Source organism: Labrus bergylta, chromosome 1 (genome assembly GCF_963930695.1).
Source record: "Labrus bergylta chromosome 1, fLabBer1.1, whole genome shotgun sequence".
In the NCBI taxonomy this organism is placed as follows: Eukaryota; Metazoa; Chordata; class Actinopteri; order Labriformes; family Labridae; genus Labrus; species Labrus bergylta.
Genome location: NC_089195.1, coordinates 37254715 through 37277521, shown reverse-complemented (window position 1 = coordinate 37277521; position 22807 = coordinate 37254715). Strand labels below are relative to the sequence as shown.

The 22807-nt window shown below is 45.8% G+C and overlaps 2 protein-coding genes across 8 annotated transcripts in view; both read right to left on the bottom strand.

Moving 5' to 3' along the window:
• Window positions 1–16445, bottom strand: part of LOC110005052 (echinoderm microtubule-associated protein-like 6) — a 33362-nt gene extending 16917 nt beyond the window's left edge. For all 6 annotated transcript variants that reach the window (XM_065960797.1, XM_065960798.1, XM_065960799.1 and 3 more), the window contains exons 1-19: window positions 14549–16445; window positions 11197–11356; window positions 10468–10566; window positions 10259–10327; window positions 9978–10163; window positions 9717–9852; window positions 8859–9060; window positions 8635–8772; window positions 7685–7941; window positions 7074–7283; window positions 6776–6943; window positions 6398–6504; window positions 6075–6175; window positions 5788–5974; window positions 5607–5712; window positions 1740–1833; window positions 1538–1638; window positions 1248–1450; window positions 1–63 (exon numbers count right to left, since the gene is read on the bottom strand). The exon at window positions 1–63 is cut by the window's left edge and continues 49 nt beyond it. In XM_065960797.1, coding sequence (XP_065816869.1) covers window positions 1–63; window positions 1248–1450; window positions 1538–1638; window positions 1740–1833; window positions 5607–5712; window positions 5788–5974; window positions 6075–6175; window positions 6398–6504; window positions 6776–6943; window positions 7074–7283; window positions 7685–7941; window positions 8635–8772; window positions 8859–9060; window positions 9717–9852; window positions 9978–10163; window positions 10259–10327; window positions 10468–10566; window positions 11197–11356; window positions 14549–14745 — 2784 coding nt within the window. In that variant the 5' untranslated portion in view covers window positions 14746–16445. The remainder of the gene's footprint in view (window positions 64–1247; window positions 1451–1537; window positions 1639–1739; window positions 1834–5606; window positions 5713–5787; window positions 5975–6074; window positions 6176–6397; window positions 6505–6775; window positions 6944–7073; window positions 7284–7684; window positions 7942–8634; window positions 8773–8858; window positions 9061–9716; window positions 9853–9977; window positions 10164–10258; window positions 10328–10467; window positions 10567–11196; window positions 11357–14548) is intronic.
• Window positions 16446–17636: 1191 nt separating this feature from the next.
• LOC110003842 (spectrin beta chain, non-erythrocytic 1-like) overlaps window positions 17637–22807 on the bottom strand; it is a 40779-nt gene continuing 35608 nt past the window's right edge. For both annotated transcript variants that reach the window (XM_065960789.1, XM_065960793.1), the window contains 8 exons: window positions 22687–22771; window positions 22078–22274; window positions 20960–21072; window positions 20763–20811; window positions 20402–20613; window positions 20137–20310; window positions 19931–19973; window positions 17637–19409 (listed from right to left, as the gene is read on the bottom strand). In XM_065960789.1, the coding sequence (XP_065816861.1) occupies window positions 19197–19409; window positions 19931–19973; window positions 20137–20310; window positions 20402–20613; window positions 20763–20811; window positions 20960–21072; window positions 22078–22274; window positions 22687–22771 (1086 nt within the window). In that variant the 3' untranslated portion in view covers window positions 17637–19196. The remainder of the gene's footprint in view (window positions 19410–19930; window positions 19974–20136; window positions 20311–20401; window positions 20614–20762; window positions 20812–20959; window positions 21073–22077; window positions 22275–22686; window positions 22772–22807) is intronic.

Genomic DNA, 22807 nt, shown 5'->3' with positions numbered 1-22807 from the left:
ACATCTCTCAAACATGTCGTCCCACAGCTCCACGATGCCATCCTTCCCCCCCGTCACGAAACCCTGTACAATGAACGCATCGTGTATATATATTTTATTCAAAGATTAATTTCTGGGCATTTTGTGCCTTTATTGTAGAGAGAGGACAGTGGATAGAGTCAGAAACCAGAGAGAGAGAGGACAGTGGATAGAGTCTGAAACCAGAGAGAGAGAGAGGACAGTGGATAGAGTCTGAAACCAGAGAGAGAGAGAGGACAGTGGATAGAGTCAGAAACCAGAGAGAGAGAGGACAGTGGATAGAGTCTGAAACCAGAGAGAGAGAGAGGACAGTGGATAGAGTCAGAAACCAGAGAGAGAGAGGACAGTGGATAGAGTCAGAAACCAGAGAGAGAGAGAGGACAGTGGATAGAGTCAGAAACCAGAGAGAGAGAGAGAGGACAGTGGATAGAGTCAGAAACCAGAGAGAGAGAGGACAGTGGATAGAGTCAGAAACCAGAGAGAGAGAGGACAGTGGATAGAGTCAGAAACCAGAGAGAGAGAGAGGACAGTGGATAGAGTCTGAAACCAGGGAGAGAGAGGACAGTGGATAGAGTCAGAAACCAGAGAGAGAGAGGACAGTGGATAGAGTCAGAAACCAGAGAGAGAGGACAGTGGATAGAGTCAGAAACCAGAGAGAGAGAGAGGACAGTGGATAGAGTCTGAAACCAGGGAGAGAGAGGACAGTGGATAGAGTCTGAAACCAGAGAGAGAGAGGACAGAGGATAGAGTCAGAAACCAGAGAGAGAGAGGACAGTGGATAGAGTCAGAAACCAGGGAGAGAGAGGACAGTGGATAGAGTCAGAAACCAGAGAGAGAGAGAGGACAGAGGATAGAGTCAGAAACCAGAGAGAGAGAGAGGACAGTGGATAGAGTCTGAAACCAGAGAGAGAGGACAGTGGATAGAGTCAGAAACCAGAGAGAGAGAGAGGACAGTGGATAGAGTCAGAAACCAGAGAGAGAGAGAGGACAGTGGATAGAGTCAGAAACCAGAGAGAGAGAGAGTAGGGAATGACATGCAGGAAAGGAGCCACAGGTCGGATTTGAACCCGGGCCGCCTGCTTTGAGGACCACAGCCTGCGCGCGCACTAACCACTGCCCCACCAGCACCCCGCATCGTGTATATTTTTACATCATGAATAAAACAAAGGACGCTCTCCTTCCTCTGACTCTCTTTAAATATGGACACAGGGAAAAGTTCCAGGTCTTACCTTGTCCAGGGAGCACATGGCGAACACGGGGCCGTCGTGTGCTTTGACGGTCTTGATGAGCGTCGTGTCCCTCCAGATGTAAACGTCTCCGTTTGTCGCTCCGGAGAAAACCAGGTCCTCCGATCGACCGTAACATGCCGACATCATCGTTTCCTGCTTCCCCAGGTTCCCAAAGATCCCCCGCTTGAAGGTCAGACCGCCCCCTGCAGGAGAGGAGAGAGAGGGTTTCCTTCTGGTCACCTGAGGATGAAGGTGTTTCAGGTGATGAAGAAGAGGAGGGCGAAGTTTACCTGAATGTTGCCAGAACTTGATGTGTTTCATGCCGACCGTCACCAGTTTGTCCATCCTGAACGGGTTACTCCTCACCACAAAGATCTTATCTTTATGACCCCTGCAGAACAAAGTCTGGAGTTATTATGTTTTTAAATCAAATCTCCCACATCACACTCTGACACTGAACGCCACACTGATCATGATAAGGGGAGTGGTTACCGAGCTTTGGCCAGCCTCTCTCCTTTCTTCCAGTCCCAGATGACGATGGAGTGAAACTCATCGATTCCCGCCGAGACCAAACTCTTTCCGTCGGCTGAGACAGAGAGACGAAGAGTCAAGATACAGAGAGGAAGAGTCAAGATACAGAGAGAGGAAGAGTCAAGACACAGAGAGAGGAAGAGTCAAAATACAGAGACGAAGAGTCAAGATACAGAGAGAGGAAGAGACGAAGAGTCAAGATACAGAGAGAGGAAGAGTCAAGATACAGAGAGAGGAAGAGACGAAGAGTCAAGATACAGAGAGGAAGAGTCAAGACACAGAGAGAGGAAGAGTCAAGACACAGAGAGAGGAAGAGACGAAGAGTCAAGATACAGAGAGAGGAAGAGTCAAGATACAGAGACGAAGAGTCAAGATACAGAGAGAGGAAGAGACGAAGAGTCAAGATACAGAGAGAGGAAGAGACAAAGAGTCAAGATACAGAGAGAGGAAGAGACAAAGAGTCAAGATACAGAGAGGAAGAGTCAAGATACAGAGAGAGGAAGAGTCAAGACACAGAGAGAGGAAGAGACGAAGAGTCAAGATACAGAGAGAGGAAGAGTCAAAATACAGAGACGAAGAGTCAAGATACAGAGAGGAAGAGTCAAGATACAGAGAGAGGAAGAGACAGAGTCAAGATACAGAGAGGAAGAGTCAAGATACAGAGAGAGGAAGAGTCAAGACACAGAGAGAGGAAGAGACGAAGAGTCAAGATACAGAGAGAGGAAGAGTCAAGATACAGAGAGAGGAAGAGACAGAGTCAAGATACAGAGAGGAAGAGTCAAGATACAGAGAGAGGAAGAGTCAAGACACAGAGAGAGGAAGAGACGAAGAGTCAAGACACAGAGAGAGGAAGAGACGAAGAGTCAAGATACAGAGAGAGGAAGAGTCAAGATACAGAGACGAAGAGTCAAGATACAGAGAGGAAGAGTCAAGATACAGAGAGAGGAAGAGACAAAGAGTCAAGATACAGAGAGAGGAAGAGACAAAGAGTCAAGATACAGAGAAGAAGAGTCAAGATACAGAGAGAGGAAGAGACAAAGAGTCAAGATACAGAGACGAAGAGTCAAGATACAGAGAGAGGAAGAGTCAAGACACAGAGAGAGGAAGAGACGAAGAGTCAAGATACAGAGAGACGAAGAGTCAAGATACAGAGACGAAGAGTCAAGATACAGAGAGAGGAAGAGTCAAGACACAGAGAGAGGAAGAGACGAAGAGTCAAGATACAGAGAGAGGAAGAGTCAAGATACAGAGACGAAGAGTCAAGATACAGAGAGGAAGAGTCAAGATACAGAGAGAGGAAGAGACAAAGAGTCAAGATACAGAGAGAGGAAGAGACAAAGAGTCAAGATACAGAGAGAGGAAGAGTCAAGATACAGAGACGAAGAGTCAAATTACAGAGAGGAAGAGTCAAGATACAGAGAGGAAGAGTCAAGATACAGAGAGAGGAAGAGACAAAGAGTCAAGATACAGAGAGACGCAGAGTCAAGATACAGAGAGAGGAAGAGTCAAGACACAGAGAGAGGAAGAGAGGAAGAGTCAAGATACAGAGAGGAAGAGTCAAGACACAGAGAGAGGAAGAGTCAAGACACAGAGAGAGGAAGAGATGAAGAATCAAGATACAGAGAGGAAGAGTCAAGATACAGAGAGAGGAAGAGTCAAGATACAGAGAGAGGAAGAGACGAAGAGTCAAGATACAGAGAGACGCAGAGTCAAGATACAGAGAGAGGAAGAGACGAAGAGTCAAGATACAGAGAGACGAAGAGACGAAGAGTCAAGATACAGAGACGAAGAGTCAAGATACAGCGAGAGGAAGAGACGAAGAGTCAAGATACAGAGAGAGGAAGAGACGAAGAGTCAAGATACAGAGAGAAGAGTCAAGATACAAAGAGAGGAAGAGTCAAGATACAAAGAGACGAGTCAAGATACAGAGAGGAAGAGTCAAGATACAGAGAGAGAGGAAGAGACAAGATACAAAGAGAGGAAGAGACAAGATACAAAGAGACGAAGAGTCAAGATACAGAGAGGAACAGACAAGATGCAGAGAGAGAGGAAGAGAGAAGATACAAAGAGAGGAAGAGTCAAGATACAGAGAGAGGAAGAGAGGAAGAGTCAAGATACAGAGAGAGGAAGAGACGAAGAGTCAAGATACAGAGAGAGGAAGAGACGAAGAGTCAAGATACAGAGAGAGAGGAAGAGACAAGATACAAAGAGAGGAAGAGATGAAGAGTCAAGATACAGAGAGAGAGGAAGAGTCAAGATACAGAGAGAGGAAGAGATGAAGAGTCAAGATACAGAGAGAGGAAGAGTCAAGATACAGAGAGAGGAAGAGACGAAGAGTCAAGATACAGAGAGCGGAAGAGACGAAGAGTCAAGATACAGAGAGAAGAGACTAGATAAAAAAAGAGGAAGAGTCAAGATATAAAGAGACGAAGAGTCAAGATACAGAGAGGAAGAGTCAAGATACAGAGAGAGGACGAGACCAAGAGTCAAGATACAGAGAGAGGAAGAGACAAAGAGTCAAGATACAGAGAGAGGAAGAGAGGAAGAGTCAAGATACAGAGAGAGGAAGAGACAAAGAGTCAAGATACAGAGAGAGAGGAAGAGACAAGATACAAAGAGAGGAAGAGATGAAGAGTCAAGATACAGAGAGAGAGGAAGAGTCAAGAGACAGAGAGAGGAAGAGACGAAGAGTCAAGATACAGAGACGAAGAGTCAAGATACAGAGAGGAAGAGTCAAGATACAGAGAGGAAGAGTCAAGATACAGAGAGAGGAAGAGACAAAGAGTCAAGATACAGAGAGACGCAGAGTCAAGATACAGAGAGAGGAAGAGACAAGACACAGAGAGAGGAAGAGACGAAGAGTCAAGATACAGAGAGGAAGAGTCAAGATACAGAGAGAGGAAGAGTCAAGACACAGAGAGAGGAAGAGACGAAGAATCAAGATACAGAGAGGAAGAGTCAAGATACAGAGAGAGGAAGAGTCAAGATACAGAGAGAGGAAGAGTCAAGATACAGAGAGAGGAAGAGACGAAGAGTCAAGATACAGAGAGACGCAGAGTCAAGATACAGAGAGAGGAAGAGACGAAGAGTCAAGATACAGAGAGAGGAAGAGACGAAGAGTCAAGATACAGAGAGAAGAGTCAAGATACAAAGAGAGGAAGAGTCAAGATACAAAGAGACGAGTCAAGATACAGAGAGGAAGAGTCAAGATACAGAGAGAGAGGAAGAGACAAGATACAAAGAGAGGAAGAGTCAAGATACAAAGAGACGAAGAGTCAAGATACAGAGAGGAACAGACAAGATGCAGAGAGAGAGGAAGAGAGAAGATACAAAGAGAGGAAGAGTCAAGATACAGAGAGAGGAAGAGAGGAAGAGTCAAGATACAGAGAGAGGAAGAGATGAAGAGTCAAGATACAGAGAGGAAGAGTCAAGATACAAAGAGATGAAGAGTCAAGATACAGAGACGAAGAGTCAAGATACAGAGAGGAAGAGACAAGATACAGAGAGAGTAAGAGTCAAGATACAGAGAGAGGAAGAGTCAAGATACAGAGAGAGGAAGAGACAAGATACAGAGAGAAGAAGAGACAAGATACAGAGAGAAGAAGAGACAAGATACAGAGAGAGAGACAAGATACAGAGAAAGGAAGAGACAAGATACAAAGAGAGGAAGAGACAAGATACAGAGAGAAGAGACAAGATACAGAGAGAGACAAGACACAGAGAAAGGAAGAGACAAGATACAGAGAGAGAGGAAGAGACAAGATACAGAGAGAGAGGAAGAGTCAAGATACAGAGAGAGGAAGAGACAAGATACTGATGACCCTGTACCTGTAAACTCCAGCGCAGACACTCCTCTGCTGTGGTGTCCTTTCAGCAGAGACAGACACTTCAGAGTCTGGATGTCCCACACGTGGACCGCTGGGTCTCTGCCCACCTGAGGACACAGACCGCCAATCAGAAACCCTCTCACTCAGTGTGACATGCTGCATTCTGATTGGCCGGGGCATACCTGCGCGGAGGCCACGTAGTCTTTGAGTGGGTGGACGGTGAGGCTGAGGATGTCGTCGTCGTGGCCGAGGTAAAACCTCTGACTGTGCTGCAGACGGTTGTAGACGACGGCGACGGCGGCCACGTGGTACACCACCTCGCCGGTCTGACTGTAGAACAGGTTGTTACGACAGTCGAAGCCCCGATACCTGCAGGAGACGGGGAACAAGGGCGCCATTATAAGGTCAGTGTATATATGACGTAAACTACTTCTTGAAGTTTTATTGATTATTAAAAGTTAGTTTTTACCCGTGAACAAACTGCAGACGAAGCCCCTCCTCCGGAGCTTTCTGCCTCTTCAGGGAACCAATCAGCTTCTTCCTCAGCTGAGGAAGGTCCTCCTTATACACCTGCAGACAGAGACAGGTGAGTCAGACAGACAGACAGACAGACAGACAGGTAAGACAGACAGACGAGACAGACAGACAGACAGACAGACAGACACACACAGACAGACACACAGACAGACAGACAGGTGAGACAGACAGACAGACAGACAGACACACAGACAGACAGTCAGTCAGACAGACAGACAGGTATTCACATCATGTGTTTGATTTGTGTCCGGTCACCTGGCGTTCGTAGCTGGTCTGAGCTTCCTGTTCGATGTCTGAGTCGAGCTCTGGGACGTCCGACAGGTCCGAGTCCGACTCTCCGCTGTTGGAATCAGCGTAACCCTCTGATACAAACCAGAGAAAAATATTATAATAAAACACCTAAAAGTTGTTCATAGCATTGTATAAAAAAAATAAAGTTGCCATAAATTTGTTTTTCCAAAGTAGGAGTTGTTTACAGATGACACCATGTGATGTTTACAGAAAGTTGTTTTTTAGATTATACTCGTGTATAATCGTGTCAAGTTGGAGACATTGGAGAGATCTGTCCCCCCCCCCCCCCCCCCCCTCTAGAGTCGATGCTCACGCAGGTTGCCATGTCATTGGGGCTGTTACCTTGGAGGAGGGGCTCCAGGACGCCATTCATGACCCCCTCAGGCAGGAACCTCCACTGGAAGACGGCATGGTCAGCTCCGCCTGTGCTGATGACCCACTGCAGGTCGTTTGACCAGCGGACGTTTGTCACATGGGCAGAGTGACCAATGTACTTCTTGAATTTGGCTCCTGTTTGATGGTGAAGATTAAAACAGTTTTAACTTTTAGAAAAAGGTACATATAACTTTAGACTGCGGTCTCTCCTGCTGTCCCACGGTCTAAACGTGTCTGAAAAGGTTTGAATGTTTGTGAGACCCACCTTTCTTCAGACAGGGGAACCTGAAGAGTTTGACGAGTCCCAGGTCGTCTCCGGTCACCAGCACGGCGCTGCTGTAGTTGGCGTCCACAGAGTTGATGTTGGTGATGTTTGAGTATTTAGGCCAGATGCCGTTCACCTCCGCACCCACCACACCTGTCCAGGTCATCCAGTGGATCCCCTTTGACTCCTCTTTCGGGACCAGCTTACCCGCTGGAGGACACATAGAGGGGGTCAGGGGTCATTAGGGGGATAAGTAACCCCTAAGTCTAGACAAGGAACTTCCAAGTCAGATTCTGGTCTCAAAAGATAAGTCCCAAGTCATGTCCTTAACCTAGACAGGTAAGTCCAAAGTCAAGCCCCAGGTCTTTATATTTTTAGTCGCACACCAAATGTCCCTCATCTGGACAGGTGATTCTCAAGTCAATTCTCTGGTCTCGACTTGTGAGTCTTACAACAAGAAGTCTAAACAGTTAAGTTAGGTTGAGACAGGTTTGTCTTCATCAAGTCTCAAACTTAGGGTGATAAGTCCTGTCCCTGTTTTCACTGATGAGTCCCAAATCAAGTCCACAGTCCACTAAGTCACAGTAAATTTTCAGTTTTTCAGACTGTACCTGGCATCCTGTAGAAGAGCCGCTCCCCAGCGCCATCATTTGTCTGCAGGAAGCGGCTGTCCACCGACCAGTCCAGGTGGGTGATGAAGGAGGCGGAGCGGCTGCACTCGCCCACCTTCTTGTAACGCTGAGCGACGGCGTAGACGTCCACCAGCCCGTCGTTTGAGCCCACCGCCAGGAAGGAACCATCGGGTGAAAACTTCAGCTCGTGTATCACTTCTTTTCTGTCCTTGATGTGCACAACCTCCGTCATGTCTCTGGAGAAAAAGGAAAGGTTGACTTTATATCCGGAGGTTTTAACACAAGCTTCAAACTTTGGCAACCATGCAGCTCATGTACAAACTTGATGTGTGGGGTTCCTCAAGGCTCAATCCTAGGTCCTCTCCAATTTCAAAATGTACAAGTTTACTTTACTCGAATCAATGTTTTCAAGATTTAATTCAAATATACGTCAACTCTTCTTAGAATACAAATTTATGAATATCTCTTAACCTCAATACAACAGACGTAAAATGATTCACCTCTTCTACACTTTTGACCAAGAATGAGCTATAGAGAACAAACAGTTTTTGAACCAGGCTGCAGTCCTTTCTGCTGACAAAATGGACATTTTTATATGTGACCTAATGGGGAGTTCTTAACTTTTGCAGCCAGACTTAAGTGGAAACTTTAGGAACTGCAGTTTTTTTACTTCATTTTTCAACAATGGAGGTTGAAGCTAAACACATTTCTAGCATTTTCTCAGAAAGTCTCTTTCCGATGCTGGGTCAGGGTCAGGGTCCAACCTGGATTAACACAACATTAGCCTCCGAGATCAACATTTGAGCTTACTCAAAGGATATTTAAATTAACTTTTTGGTTAGCCGATGAGCAAATTACCCTTTGATGTGAAGTAATAATATAAAAGTAATAAAGTGAATGCAGGAACACAATTTATATCCTGAGCTCACCTGACTCTCAGCACGGTGAAAGAACCGTCCTTCATCCCCAAAGCGAGCTGAGAGCCATCGTTATTGAAGGAAACACTGCGGACTGATTCCTCCATGTTACAGCGAGCCAACAGAGTGTGGTCGGGAAGACTCCACAGCCTGACAGACAGACAGGAGAGAGAGACAGAACATCAGATAATGGAGAAGTTTTTTGAGCTGATCAGCTGTTTGTGAGTTGTACCAACCTGACGGAGCGGTCGTCGCTCCCAGTGACTGCGACTGGCTGTTTTGGGTGCAGGTCAAGCGCCCACAGCTCGCCCTCGCTGTGTCCCTGCATCAGAAGAACCGGTTTGTCCCGGTCTCGGACCATGACCTCAAAGATCTCACTATCCTGTGTTCCCGCCAGAATCCGGTCTGCCTTCCAGCAAACACTGCGGATCGACAGACCTGAGACACAAAAACACAAACTCAATCTGTGAGTCTTCAGTTAGCTGAACACACTACAAGCAGTTTTAAAGAAGGACGTCTTTTTTTTTTTTTTTTTTTTTTTTTTTTTTTTTTAAATCGGTGCTTTCACTAAAGTCTTTCTATGTGAGTTTTCACACTTAAATGTAGAAATCAAGTATCTCCTCTGAAAATAACTCTGTGAGTCATGACTGTCTACAATGGGTGTAACACCCGAGTCCCACTGTCTGTGATGTTTTCAGAGTTTTCAGAGTCCTATCTTCAGTTTGTTTACATCGCCAGTACGGCCGGCCGGCTGACTCCTCCCCTCACGTATAAAAGTTGTTTAATTGAGGGACTAGAGAAAAGAAGAATAACATACTGTACTCACTGCTTAACTGTGTTTCTAGATCACGCTCATTTCAGGTAAATTTACATGCAGTGTGAAGATACCAGCATAATAAAGATCACTAGCATTAGCATGCTAACACAACAATGCAGCGTGAGTTGTTTTGGTTTCATGCTGGTGCTCAAGGGCGACATCTGCTGGATCAAAAAATCACATTTAATGAAAGCATTGAATAAAAAGAGATGTCCTTCTTTAAAACCAGAGTCTGTCTGCAGGTGTGTGATGTGGACCTGATCCCAGATGTTCATACTTTTGTATCCTTGCTCCGCCTCCCTCAGGTCGATCTTGGTGATGGGTTTGAAGTCAACGTCCCACAGGCGGATGCAGCCGTCTCGTCCCCCTGTGGCAAATCCTTCCTCACAGGCGTGCATGCTGAAGATCCCCGCCTTAACACAAAAAACATTTCCCCATTATTCATCCTGCTTCAGACCATAACCTCTCAGCAGCTCTTTAATTTTAATTTATTGATGGGGCCTAAATCATTAAGAGGTTTAAACAATTCTGTATTTACCCCGTGTGCAGCCTGCACAGTCCTGATCAGAGTGATCCCCTTCCACACGTAAACGTCTCCGTTCAGAGCTCCAGAGTACGTCAGCTCCTCTTTGGCTGCAGAAACACACAGGATGGTCTGCAGGTCGCCCGTCTTACCAAAAATGCCTCTCTTAGGGGTCAGAGCATTCCCACACAGCGTCCAGAACTACACACAATCACACAGGAATTTCGTTACCCTGACATGTTCATTATTAAACTGTATGTGGTTGATTTAAAGCATCTGCTCAGTGTCTGTCTGACCTTAATGTGTTTGACTCCACAGCTGACCAGACGACTGGACGTGAACGGGTCCCAGGACACGTCAAAGATCTGCAGCACAGAGGGACAGATTTTAAAATTCATACGTATAAGATCTTTATGAAACATGTGAATCAAAGTCCGTCTGAGAACAGCGAGATACAAGCTTTAACTGTGTAACAAACAGTATGTGACTAAATGAAAGGTTGTACTCTGTCTGAGTGTCCAGTTGCCGTGGCGAGGACCCGTCCTCTCCTCCAATCCCAAACACAGAGAGTGTTTTTGGCGTCCAAACCAACAGACCCCAAACGCTACAAGAACACAAACACGACAAAACATGTCAGAGTCAACTAGATCCATTTGACTTTTTATTCAACACATGTCAACCAGAGTGAAGCCCCGCCCACCACTGACAGTCAAACCATGGGATCGAACTGAGTGGGGTGAGTCGGTCCATCAGTCGTTCTAAAGGGACTATCATTAGAGGTTGGGGTTCCACAAGGCAGCATCCTGGGGCCACACGTCTTCTAATATTCATATGCAAGTTTGTGAAAATGTTTGTCTTCTTTTTATTTCTGCGTCTATGACGTCTTTGAATATTTGTTTTATCAGACTTTAACGTAAACATACCGAACATAATTTGCTCCAGAGCAGGTTATGTGTTCAGGATCAGTTACCATGGTGATCTACCTCGGTAAGAAGTAAACCACCTTTATAGTCCTGAAAAGCAGAGTTAACCCTGAAGTTACCATGGTAACTGATCCTCCTGCTTCGTAGAACAGGCCCCTGGTGACCCGAACTGTGTGTGTGTTTTATTGTTGTTTAACTTTTATCAACCAAAATATTTTTTTTTGTCTTTAAAATGGAAAATAAAGACTTTTGGAAAGAGTCTTTCACATGTAAATATTAGTGTCATCATCACAAGGGGGGCGTGGTCTGACCTGTCCGTCAGAGTCGAAGGCCAAACAGGCGACTCCGTGAGTGTGGACGTCCCTCAGGATGGAGACCGTCTGCATTGCGTACGTGTCCCAGATACAGATGTACGGGTCCTTACCCACCTGACCCGTGGCGACCTGGATCTTATCTGGATGCATCGCCAGACTGAGAGACGAGAAGAAAGAGACAGAGAGACGATTAAATACCAAGTTCAGAGTGAAGTCCTGCTAGTTCCCCTACCAGGTCTCAGTCTGATGACCTGTTAGCTAGGATCAGTACCAGGTCTCAGTATGATGACCTGTTAGCTAGGATCAGGACCAGGTCTCAGTCTGATGACCTGTTAGCTAGGATCAGGACCAGGTCTCAGTCTGATGACCTGTTAGCTAGGATCAGTACCAGGTCTCAGTATGATGACCTGTTAACTAGGATCAGGACCAGGTCTCAGTCTGAAGACCTGTTAGTTAGGATCAGTACCAGGTCTCAGTCTGATGACCTGTTAGCTAGGATCAGGACCAGGTCTCAGTCTGAAGACCTGTTAGTTAGGATCAGTACCAGGTCTCAGTCTGAAGACCTGTTAGCTAGGATCAGAACCAGGTCTCGGTTTGATGACCTCCTGTCTGGGAAACCTCTCAAAGAGGCCGACCAATCAGAGCGAGGGAGGAGATGTTCTGGCGGTTTATACTGACGTGAGTTTCTGTCTCAGTAAATCAGCTTTATTCTGAAATGACTGCTCAGCTCGTCATGCTCTCCACTTCCTCCGTCCAAACTGTCACCTCATCAAAGTGACCTCACAGAGACGCTGATGGCAGACACAAGGGCTGCGCAATGATTGGCTGACGCAGCATTTCTCTTTCTATGTTAGAACAAAATGAGGCTGGTCAGTCAGAGCAGAGCATGATGGGAAACACTCAGCCCGTCTTCATCATCAGCGATTTTCCTCCAGCTGTCAGCTCTCATCAGGTGGAGGGGCTCGGGCAGCGGCGTGCTGCCTGGTCCGACGCGAGTGATTTAAGAAGCATCCACTGATATTATTTCCACAGTGAAAGTTTAAAGTTTGTGCTCTGTTTGTTGGGGGGGGGGGTCCGGGTTTCATCTGAGCACCTGCCTGACTGTGATTGGACGTCACTGGTCAGCATGGTTTGAATGAGCCAATCACTGTAATTATAATTATATTGTTGTCATCACAAACTGACAACTGACTTCAAAGGTCTTTGATGGTGCGTTCAGGGACATTCACGACAGCACATTAAGGATTTTCAGGGATTAAAACATTTCACATTAAAAAAAGCAAAACAATGTCAATAAAGCGGGTTACACTTCACTTCAGTTAGGAACCTTCCAGAACAAAAAGGACTTTTCAAACAGACCCAGAGTTTCATTAGTTTTCTATTCATGAGATCTTCAGGTAAAAAACACCTGTGTGACATCAGTCAGTCGGAGCTGATCAGCTGATAATGAGGAACAGTGTTAAACAGTGAACTCATCCATTAACACGGTCTGTGACATCATACGGATTCCCTCGTTTAGCTTCAGACCGAGCTGCTGATCAGGGTCACGGCAACACCTGCAGCTTGAACATCTGTCAGAGAAGAAACCACAGGACAGCTTCATCTGCTGTTACCATGGATACATGAATGTTTTCTCACCAAGCAGCAACCTTCAGGACTGAGAAATTAAATCAATGGAGAAGTGCAGTTCCTCCAGTGTCCACTAGAGTCTGTCTCCTGCAGTGAGTCAGTCCTCATAGAGCTCCATGTTAAAATGTCTAACTTTACAGCTGCAGTTCCTCCAGTGTCCACTAGAGTCTGTCTCCTGCAGTGAGTCAGTCCTCATAGAGCTCCATGTTAAAATGTCTAACTTTACAGCTGCAGTTCCTCCAGTGTCCACTAGAGTTTGTCTCCTGCAGTGAGTCAGTCCCCATAGAGCTCCATGTTAAAATGTCTAACTTTACAGCTGCAGTTCCTCCAGTGTCCACTAGAGTCTGTCTCCTGCAGTGAGTCAGTCCTCATAGAGCTCTATGTTAAAATGTCTAACTTTACAGCTGCAGTTCCTCCAGTGTCCACTAGAGTCTGTCTCCTGCAGTGAGTCAGTCCTCATAGAGCTCTATGTTAAAATGTCTAACTTTACAGCTGCAGTTCCTCCAGTGTCCACTAGAGTCTGTCTCCTGCAGTGAGTCAGTCCTCATAGAGCTCTATGTTAAAATGTCTAACTTTACAGCTGCAGTTCCTCCAGTGTCCACTAGAGTCTGTCTCCTGCAGTGAGTCAGTCCTCATAGAGCCCCATGTTAAAATGTCTAACTTTACAGCTGCAGTTCCTCCAGTGTCCACTAGAGTCTGTCTCCTGCAGTGAGTCAGTCCCCATAGAGCTCCATGTTAAAATGTCTAACTTTACAGCTGCAGTTCCTCCAGTGTCCACTAGAGTCTGTCTCCTGCAGTGAGTCAGTCCCCATAGAGCTCCATGTTAAAATGTCTAACTTTACAGCTGCAGTTCCTCCAGTGTCCACTAGACTCTGTCTCCTGCAGTGAGTCAGTCCCCATAGAGCTCCATGTTAAAATGTCTAACTTTACAGCTGCAGTTCCTCCAGTGTCCACTAGAGTCTGTCTCCTGCAGTGAGTCAGTCCCCATAGAGCTCTATGTTAAAATGTCTAACTTTACAGCTGCAGTTCCTCCAGTGTCCACTAGAGTCTGTCTCCTGCAGTGAGTCAGTCCCCATAGAGCTCCATGTTAAAATGTCTAACTTTACAGCTGCAGTTCCTCCAGTGTCCACTAGAGTCTGTCTCCTGCAGTGAGTCAGTCCCCATAGAGCTCTATGTTAAAATGTCTAACTTTACAGCTGCAGTTCCTCCAGTGTCCACTAGAGTCTGTCTCCTGCAGTGAGTCAGTCCTCATAGAGCTCCATGTTAAAATGTCTAACTTTACAGCTGCAGTTCCTCCAGTGTCCACTAGAGTCTGTCTCCTGCAGTGAGTCAGTTCTCATAGAGCTCTATGTTAAAATGTCTAACTTTACAGCTGCAGTTCCTCCAGTGTCCACTAGAGTCTGTCTCCTGCAGTGAGTCAGTCCTCATAGAGCTCTATGTTAAAATGTCTAACTTTACAGCTGCAGTTCCTCCAGTGTCCACTAGAGTCTGTCTCCTGCAGTGAGTCAGTCCTCATAGAGCTCTATGTTAAAATGTCTAACTTTACAGCTGCAGTTCCTCCAGTGTCCACTAGAGATTTTTAGCATTTATGTTTTTTGCTCTGTTAAATGTAATTTGCAGTTGACCTTCAGGCCACCGAAAGCGTGTCTACAACTTTTAGAAATTAAAAACGTGTTCCTTGTCTAATGAGCTCACAAAACAATCAGCTGTTCCAACCCACCTGATGATGTCATCATTGTGTCCCAGGTAGAACTTCTGGGTGTGTTCTCTGGTGTTGTAGACCACGCCCACTCCAGCCACGAAGTACACCACCTCTTTCCCTGCGGTGTAGTACAGGTTGTTACGACACTGGTGACCTCTGTAACCATGGATCCACTCCAGCCTCAGCTGGCAGCGCGGCGCCGTCTTATCCGACATGTCGCCTCAGAACTGGAACGTGAACATCAAAGATCCTCAGTGGGGGGGGGGGGGGGGGGGGGGATCAGCGCCTGAGCAAAGTGGTCTGAACACGTTCCTGATGCAGCATCTGCAATGAAAAATCTCTTCTGTGCAAACACAAAAATAGTGTCCATCCAAGTCTGCTGCTGCTAATGCTGCTGGGTGTTGTAGTCCATTATTGTGTCTTTAACCGTGAAACTACACTTCCCACAATCCCAGCCTGCTAACTAATGTTTGAGAGGTTTCGCAAACACATCAGACGTCTGATTTTGTTACTCTCACGTTTTGACTTGGTGATGAATGTGTGGGCGTCAGCGATGTAGGACTACAAAACTTTACGTCTTTACGCTGATTGGAGGATCGTACTGTCCCTTTAACTGTGCAGGTTTCCCCTCTAAAGAGGACTGTTGGAGGATGACCAGAGGATAATCTCCAGGTTTACAGCTACATTTGTCTCAGTGTACAAAACCAGTCTCCAGGTGCTTCTTTTTTAACTTCAGCTGTATCATAAATTTTAAGAATTTAGCCGCTGATCTCTCAGAAACAAAGTCTTAAATAATTTGTCTTATTTTGGGTTTTAACCTCAGAGGTCATCAGGCTGAAAATCAACTGGACATTATATTCAATATGATGAGGCAAAGCTTTAAAACTTAGACACTAAATGACTTCCTGTTGGACAAAGTCAGAGATTTATTGTAGCTAGAGATGTCTTACATTAATATTACACAGCAGATTATTTGATTTACACGAAAATAAAGCCTTTTTTATACTGAAACATGTGGCACAAACTCAATTAAAAGTAGGAGCTGCAATAAAATCAATGTTAAATCAATATAAACAAATTAAAGTAATATCTGAGGAGAAACGATCAGATTTAGCTTCATTTAAATAACATTTCTAATAAATGAGTATTAACTGACGTCTTGTTATGATGTGATTATTATTTAACACGTTTTTATTGTTGTAGTTTATTAAATTCAAGTTTTGTTTATGATTAATAAACAGTATTTGTGCTAGCAGAGGAGCTAATAGAATTCAGATGACAGCTACGGCAGCCTTCAGGGACATTTTTAATAAATCTACCGATCCGTGGAATCCCTATGGGGAGCGTTTAGCGAACAAATAATCCAAAGTGACCCAAAATTCTCATCGTTTCCGCTGAAGGTTATTTGATATAAACGGGAAATATTCCTGGAAGGCTTCAGAGTTTGCTGAGAAGGTAAATGTGAAACAAATCATGTGTTCAGAGCACATGTCTGACTGCTCAAAGTGAGGGGATATCAGGTAAATCTTGACGTTTTTCACCGTTGCTCCGTTTGGGCCGTTTGCAAAAATAACCGACAGTTTGAGTCGATTTAAAAATAATTCCCAATTCGAGAGTCAGTCGGTTGAAATCGGGTTCAATCCCCCTCTGGTTCCTGCCGCCGTCTGTTCGCCGTTTCCAGTTAAAACCCGGAGATTACAGCGCCGATTTATCACCGCCGGTCCGCCGCATCCACACCTCCACACACCGAGTCCCGCTCCTCCTGCAGGCCGGCGGAGAGACGCTGAGACCCGGCAGAGACCCGCAGCTGCCCCGCTAGCTCACAAACAGCCATTAAAAACGCAGAAAATGATGAAGGAAAGTCGGGATATTAACGGGAATCCCAGGGATCACCGAGAGCGTCAACGCCGAAGAATAAGCACCTGCACCTGCACCTGCACTTCCGTTTATCGATTTCAAAATAAAGCACAGATATAAACGGCGAGTTTGTCTTGGCTCGTTTACAGGTGAAAACTGAAAAGTAGAGTACAATATTAACACTTATACAAATAAAGAAGATCTTGAATACTATTTAGAGCACATTAGTATCAAAGAATGCGCTTAACAGGGCAGTGCCTGTGTCTGTGAAAATGTTCACACACAAATGTTGAAGCTGACATTTTATGTCAAAATTGTTTTACAGCTAAGGCCTGACAGCCTACAGACTGAAAGTGAAAGTTTGTTCAGAAGGATACGTTTCACATTGACATTTTCTGAATATAAATACTTTAGAAAACATAGCTTTGATTCCTTTGCTTGGTTTTATTCTGAAGTCCGTGGCGGCTGATTCCGGTCTCCCTCTCCGCGGGTCAGATGGTCAGCGGCGCTTTCAGCGCAGCATCTTCATGAATCTGCATTCAGGAGCTCACAGTGCATGCTGGGAGTTGTAGTTTAATAATTAGCAGCTAATGTACTGATAGCCCCTGGTAGATATAAATGTATCTTCCGGATGGGATAAACTCAGGTCAGATCTTAACCAGGAACTTGGTCCATCTGCTGCTGCAAAGATCCTCTCTCATAAGCAGAGGCATCACTTTGATGGAAAACCCTCAAACTTTGCTACAGGAAATTCATATTTGTACGAGAGGGTGAATCTTGAGAAGAGAGATGGTAAGAGCAAACAGCAACCTCTGGTGTAGAAAAATGAAGTAAGTGCTTAAGTGCAGTTCATCAAGTGTCCACTAGAGGCTGGCTGCAGAAGCACAGGAAGTCACATACACACCCATTCAAAAAAGCCTGTTTTTACAGCAGAGATGAACATGTTTACGGCCTGGTTAAGCCAGGTAGCCCCGCCCAAACTCCTCCCCCTATTCCTGGGCTCTGTTTTTTTTGCTTTTTACTGATAAAACAAGATATATATTATATTCTCCAGATCCGGTGTTATTTGTTGTAAATGATTGTTTAATATCTATGTGCTTTCATTTTTAAAACAGTGTGATTATTAGAATTTAGACTGCAGTACCCATTTTAAACACTAGGGGTCAGAGTTACATACTGCTCCTTTAAGTCATTTGTTTTTTTTTAAATGATGGCCGTTTAATAACAGTAAAAAAAAAACTCACAAGTGTAAAGTTTAAAAGCTTTAATGACATCGCACATATTTGACAGAGAGAGAGAGAGAGAGAGAGAGAGAGAGAGAGAGAGAGAGAGAGAGAGAGAGAGAGAGAGAGAGAGAGAGCTTTAAAGTCTACAGGTGCAGTTTCATACATGAGAAAAGCCTTTATGGTCTAAGTTCTGTTTAAATATGGGGCCTCAAACAGCTTCTTGTTCATTCCTATAGATGTAGTTCTGATTGTGCAGTAAGATGGCGATAACTTCCATACATGTTCAGTACGATAGATATACAGTGACGCGGAGCAACACGAGTATCAAAGAGCAGAAAATCTGAACGCAGCGTGGTGCCAAGAGCCGACGACAAGCAAGCAACCTTCACACCTGTACCTCCCTGATGTACGATCACCGTCACACATCGACGCCTTAAAGTGTTTATTATACATACTCATCTTCAGCCAACGGAGGAAAAGATAAAAAAAAGAGGAGATCTTGATCGTTCCAGGTGAGTGTTTTCAGGCGACGCTCTGAGCCTGACGAAGCATGCAAGTGAACTCTTCACACGTCTCCTCGAAGGTGATTGGCTGTTTTTTTTTTAAAGTCGTAAACGTAAAAGGTTGGAGTGGCAGAGGACGAAGAAAAAAAACAAAAACAAACAAAAAAAGCACTATTGGTCCAATTTCTCACCGGCAGAGGAAGAATGTAGGCTGTCGTTTAAGACACCCTCACAAAATTGAGGAAATAATTTCAGACCTGTTTCAAAAAATTAGAAAAAACAACAAAAATGTAAGAAAACAAAAACAAACAGAAGAAGAGCGCGTGGTCCCCGCTGACGTCACCGAGACGGAGCGAGAGTGGCCGTGATGTCGTGAGAAAACAGCGTGTCATTGTCAGCGTAGAGGCGAATGTTTGCCCGTTTGTTGTCTACGCCGACGATGACACGCCGTTTATAAACACGCACGCGCCGCTCTCACTCTCTGGCACAGTGTCGTTGAACATCCTGAGCGCCGCCTCTCCGCCCGATCGCCGACCACACCAAGAAAAAACAAAACAAAACGTATCAAACTGCATCGAGATCAAAACACAAAAAAACAAGTTCACGCTGCACTTTGGTGAAACTTGAACAGTTTTCTTCTCCTTTCGTTTGAGCTTTCTGAGCCGCCATACTCCGCCATTGGCTGTGCGGTAGTGATGTCATTGACTATTCTTAGTTGAGGGGAAAACACGTTTTGAATTCAGATCTTTTTTTTACGTGTTCTGACTGTCTATTGGACGGATGTTTCACCTGAACTACAGGTGTCACAGCCCGTGGGGGTGGCAGTTTTTGTCTTCTAACAGACGTCAGGTGTTTGATGTTCAGAACAGGAAACGGCGGAGGATTGGCGGTGGGAAAAGCTGGCGCTCTCGGTTTAGCTAAATGAAAACAGATCCCACCTGGCTCTCGCTCTGAAACACAATTCCAGTTCTTTGATGTTCCAGCGGGAGATGAAGAAATCAGAAGCTAAATGTGACGTTTCAGAGCGACAGTCAAGAGTCAGTTTCACCAAAGCGTCTCTTTTTTGTTTTGTTTTCCTCTCTACTGTTTCTTCTTGAACAGACTGAAGCGTTTCTCCTTCTCCTTCTCTTTGTCCTTCTCTCGCTTCCCGGGACTCGATTCCGTGGTCAGCGTGACGGTGGCCGGCAGTGTCTGAGCGCGCCCGGACACCGGCGTGCCGGGATGGCTGCCCTGGACGCTGGAGCGATCGGCGCCGGCGTTCAGGATGGCCTGGATCCAGGTGCTCATCTCCTCCTGCAGGGGGCGACAACACGACAGTCACACACACAGATACACACGCACACATCACAAAGAGGTCTCTGCACAGTCACACACAGATACACACGCACACATCACAAAGAGGTCTCTGCACAGTCACACACAGATACACACGCACACATCACAAAGAGGTCTCTGCACAGACACACACAGATACACACGCACACATCACAAAGAGGTCTCTGCACAGACACATGCCAGGTGTAGAGGCCGCTCCCTGACAGGTGTGTGTGTGTGTGTGTGTGTGTGTTCGGTCACACACTTCACATCCTCGACTTTCTTTGGACATCATGAAGCTCGCCCGGCTGAATATTTAGACTCCATAAAAATGTTTTAATCATCAATTCATGCCAGATTTAGTCTTCTCTAAACTTTCTTTAGACTCATCCAGATCTCAAAAAAAGACAAAATTCAACTTCCACTCGTTCCTGTTGAGCAGAGTGACCCTGAAGCGACCTCACAGAGAGGACGCCATTAGAGCTCAGAGTCAGACTTACTTCATCTTTGGCTTGGAACAGATACTCGTTTCCATCAGTGAGTCTGAAAGGAGAGAGGAGGACGATCAGGTCAAACACACCAAGATGTTTCTACTGATGTGACCTTCTCTTCATGAATAAAACATCTATTGTAACCGCTCAGCTGTTAAAACCTGAACGCCACATTTAAATCAACCTTCTCCTAAACTCTGAAACCTGAGCCTCACCTGAGTTTGAAGACGTGCTTCTTCTTCTTGTACTCTGACGCCACCTCGCACGTCGCCTCCTTCAGGCCGACGGGGACCTCGTTGTGGTACGGCACGCCCTGAGACGCCGCCTTGCTGTCTTTGTAGAAACCCATCTCCTGGTTGTTGATGACGCAGTACACATTGTGCCACGATCTGCCAATCAGAGAGGGAGGGGAGAGCGTGATGAGAGCCGTGCAGGCAGAGTGAGAGGTCTCCCCCTCCTGCAGGAGAGGATCTTTGTTACCTGTTGGAGGCCTTCTTGTTGTGCCCCTCCCACTCGTGTTTGCGGTGCAGGAAGCTCTCCATCTGGGACGTGGGCTCCTGGTTCCTGGAGGGCAGGGTGGACGACTGGCTGGTTTTGCTCTTCCTGCCGGAGGTCGGCGACCCGCTGGGGCTCGGCTCCTTCGAGCTGCGTTCAACAACGCCGTTCACCAGCTCGCCATCGACCATGCCGTCCTGAGAGGGTGGAATACACAGAGACATTTGTTCTAGTCTCACATGATGAATTTTAAATGATTCCTGCTCATCAGAATTATTTTAAATGTTGATAACGTTTCAAAGATACAAAGTTTGAGCTCAACATGAGTTTTTTGATGGTCACTGACCCGAGGAGAGTCCTGGTCCGAGGCGAGTCCGTTCTGAGTGATCACTCCGCTGCAGAGAAAAAAATAAATCACAGGTCAGGTTTTCATTATTCTTTATTTTCACAGCTGGACTCGCTGCAGTTCCACTGACAGCCACCAGGTGCTGCTGCTGCTGTTTCTGACTCTGTGTGTGTTCAAAGTGAAGGACGACCTCTGACCTCTGCTGCTGAGGCTCCTCCTCCTGCTGGACGACGGGCAGCAGCTCCGGGGTGGGAGGCTTCCTGAGGAGCTCCTCCTCCTCCTGCTGCCTCCTCACCTCCAACAACTCCAGCTGAACAAAGAAACACAGTTTACTAAATCAGGACTGTGAGGGGGCGGGGCCTCCTGAGGCGAGACATGGCGTAAAAAGATAGCGCCAGTTAGCTTCAGTCAGCTTTACATAGCTTCTGTTAGCTTCAGTTAGCTTCAGTTAGCTCCAGTTAGCTTCAGGTAGCTTCACATAGCTTTAAATAGCTTCAGTTAGCTTCAGATAGCTTCAGTTAGCTTCAGTTAGCTCTAGTTTGTTTCAGATAGCTTCAGTTAGCTCTAGTTTGTTTCAGATAGCTTCAGTTAGCTTCAGGTAGCTTCACAAAGCTTTAAATAGCTTCAGTTAGCTCTAGTTTGTTTCAGATAGCTTCAGTTAGCTCTAGTTTGTTTCAGATAGCTTCAGTTAGCTTCAGGTAGCTTCACAAAGCTTTAAATAGCTTCAGTTAGCTCTAGTTTGTTTCAGATAGCTTCAGTTAGCTTCAGATAGCTTCAGTTAGCTTCAGGTAGCTTCACAAAGCTTTAAATAGCTTCAGTTAGCTTCAGATAGCTTCAGTTAGCTTCAGTTAGCTCTAGTTTGTTTCAGATAGCTTCAGTTAGCTTCAGTTAGCTCTAGTTTGTTTCAGATAGCTTCAGTTAGCTCTAGTTTGTTTCAGATAGCTTCAGTTAGCTTCAGATAGCTCCAGTTAGCTCTAGTTTGTTTCAGATAGCTTCAGTTAGCTTCAGTTAGCTCTAGTTTGTTTCAGATAGCTTCAGTTAGCTCTAGTTTGTTTCAGATAGCTTCAGTTAGCTTCAGTTAGCTCTAGTTTGTTTCAGATAGCTTCAGTTAGCTCTAGTTTGTTTCAGTTAGCTTCAGTTTGTTTCAGTTAGCTTCAGTTAGCTCTAGTTTGTTTCAGATAGCTCCAGTTAGCTTCAGTTAGCTTCAGTTAGCTCTAGTTTGTTTCAGATAGCTTCAGTTAGCTTCAGATAGCTCCAGTTAGCTCTAGTTAGTTTCATATTGCTTCAGTTTTTTGATTTGTCCCCCTCAGCTCACCGTAGTCAGCCTCTCCAGAGCGGAGAAGCGCTCCTCCCAGGTGGCGGCGGACTTCTCGAAGGCCTCGTGGCGTTTGATGAGCTTCTCCACCTCGTCCACGCTCTGACCCATGTCCCTGCCCGACAGGTACGGCTCCTGACCCAGCAGCCACGCCTCGGCCACGCCCGCGTCCCGCGAGAACTGGTGCACCTCCAGGACTGAGGAGGGGGAGGGAGGAGGCGGAGTTTAAACATCCAACAAAGATTTCTCTGAATGAACCATGTGACCCCTCAGGCGTCCAATCACACGGCCCCTTAGCGTGTGTTTACACTTCTTACACTTATCTCTGTTTGAATATCCACATTTACATCCTGATTTGTTTTTTACAGTTTGGTAGTTTGTCCCTCCTGTGACTCCGTACTGAGTCTCTCATGAGGTCAGGACGTCTGCAGCGCCCGAAGCGTTTCCTGATTGGTCGGAGCCGGCAGTGAGCTGAAGATCGGCCGCGTCGTTAAAGAGCAGCGAGAGCCCGAGGAGTCTCCATCACCGCTGACTCATCACTGCAGCAGCCAATCAGGAACCAGCTCTGGTGTGTGTGTGTGTGTGTGTGTGTGTGTGTGTGTGTCTTACTGAGTCGTAGCCACTCCCATCGGTCCTCCCACTTGTCAATCATGTCTTTCCTCTTGTCAGTCAGCTGCAGCAACTTCTCCTTAATCTGAAAAACAAACACACAAATAGTAAACAACAACAC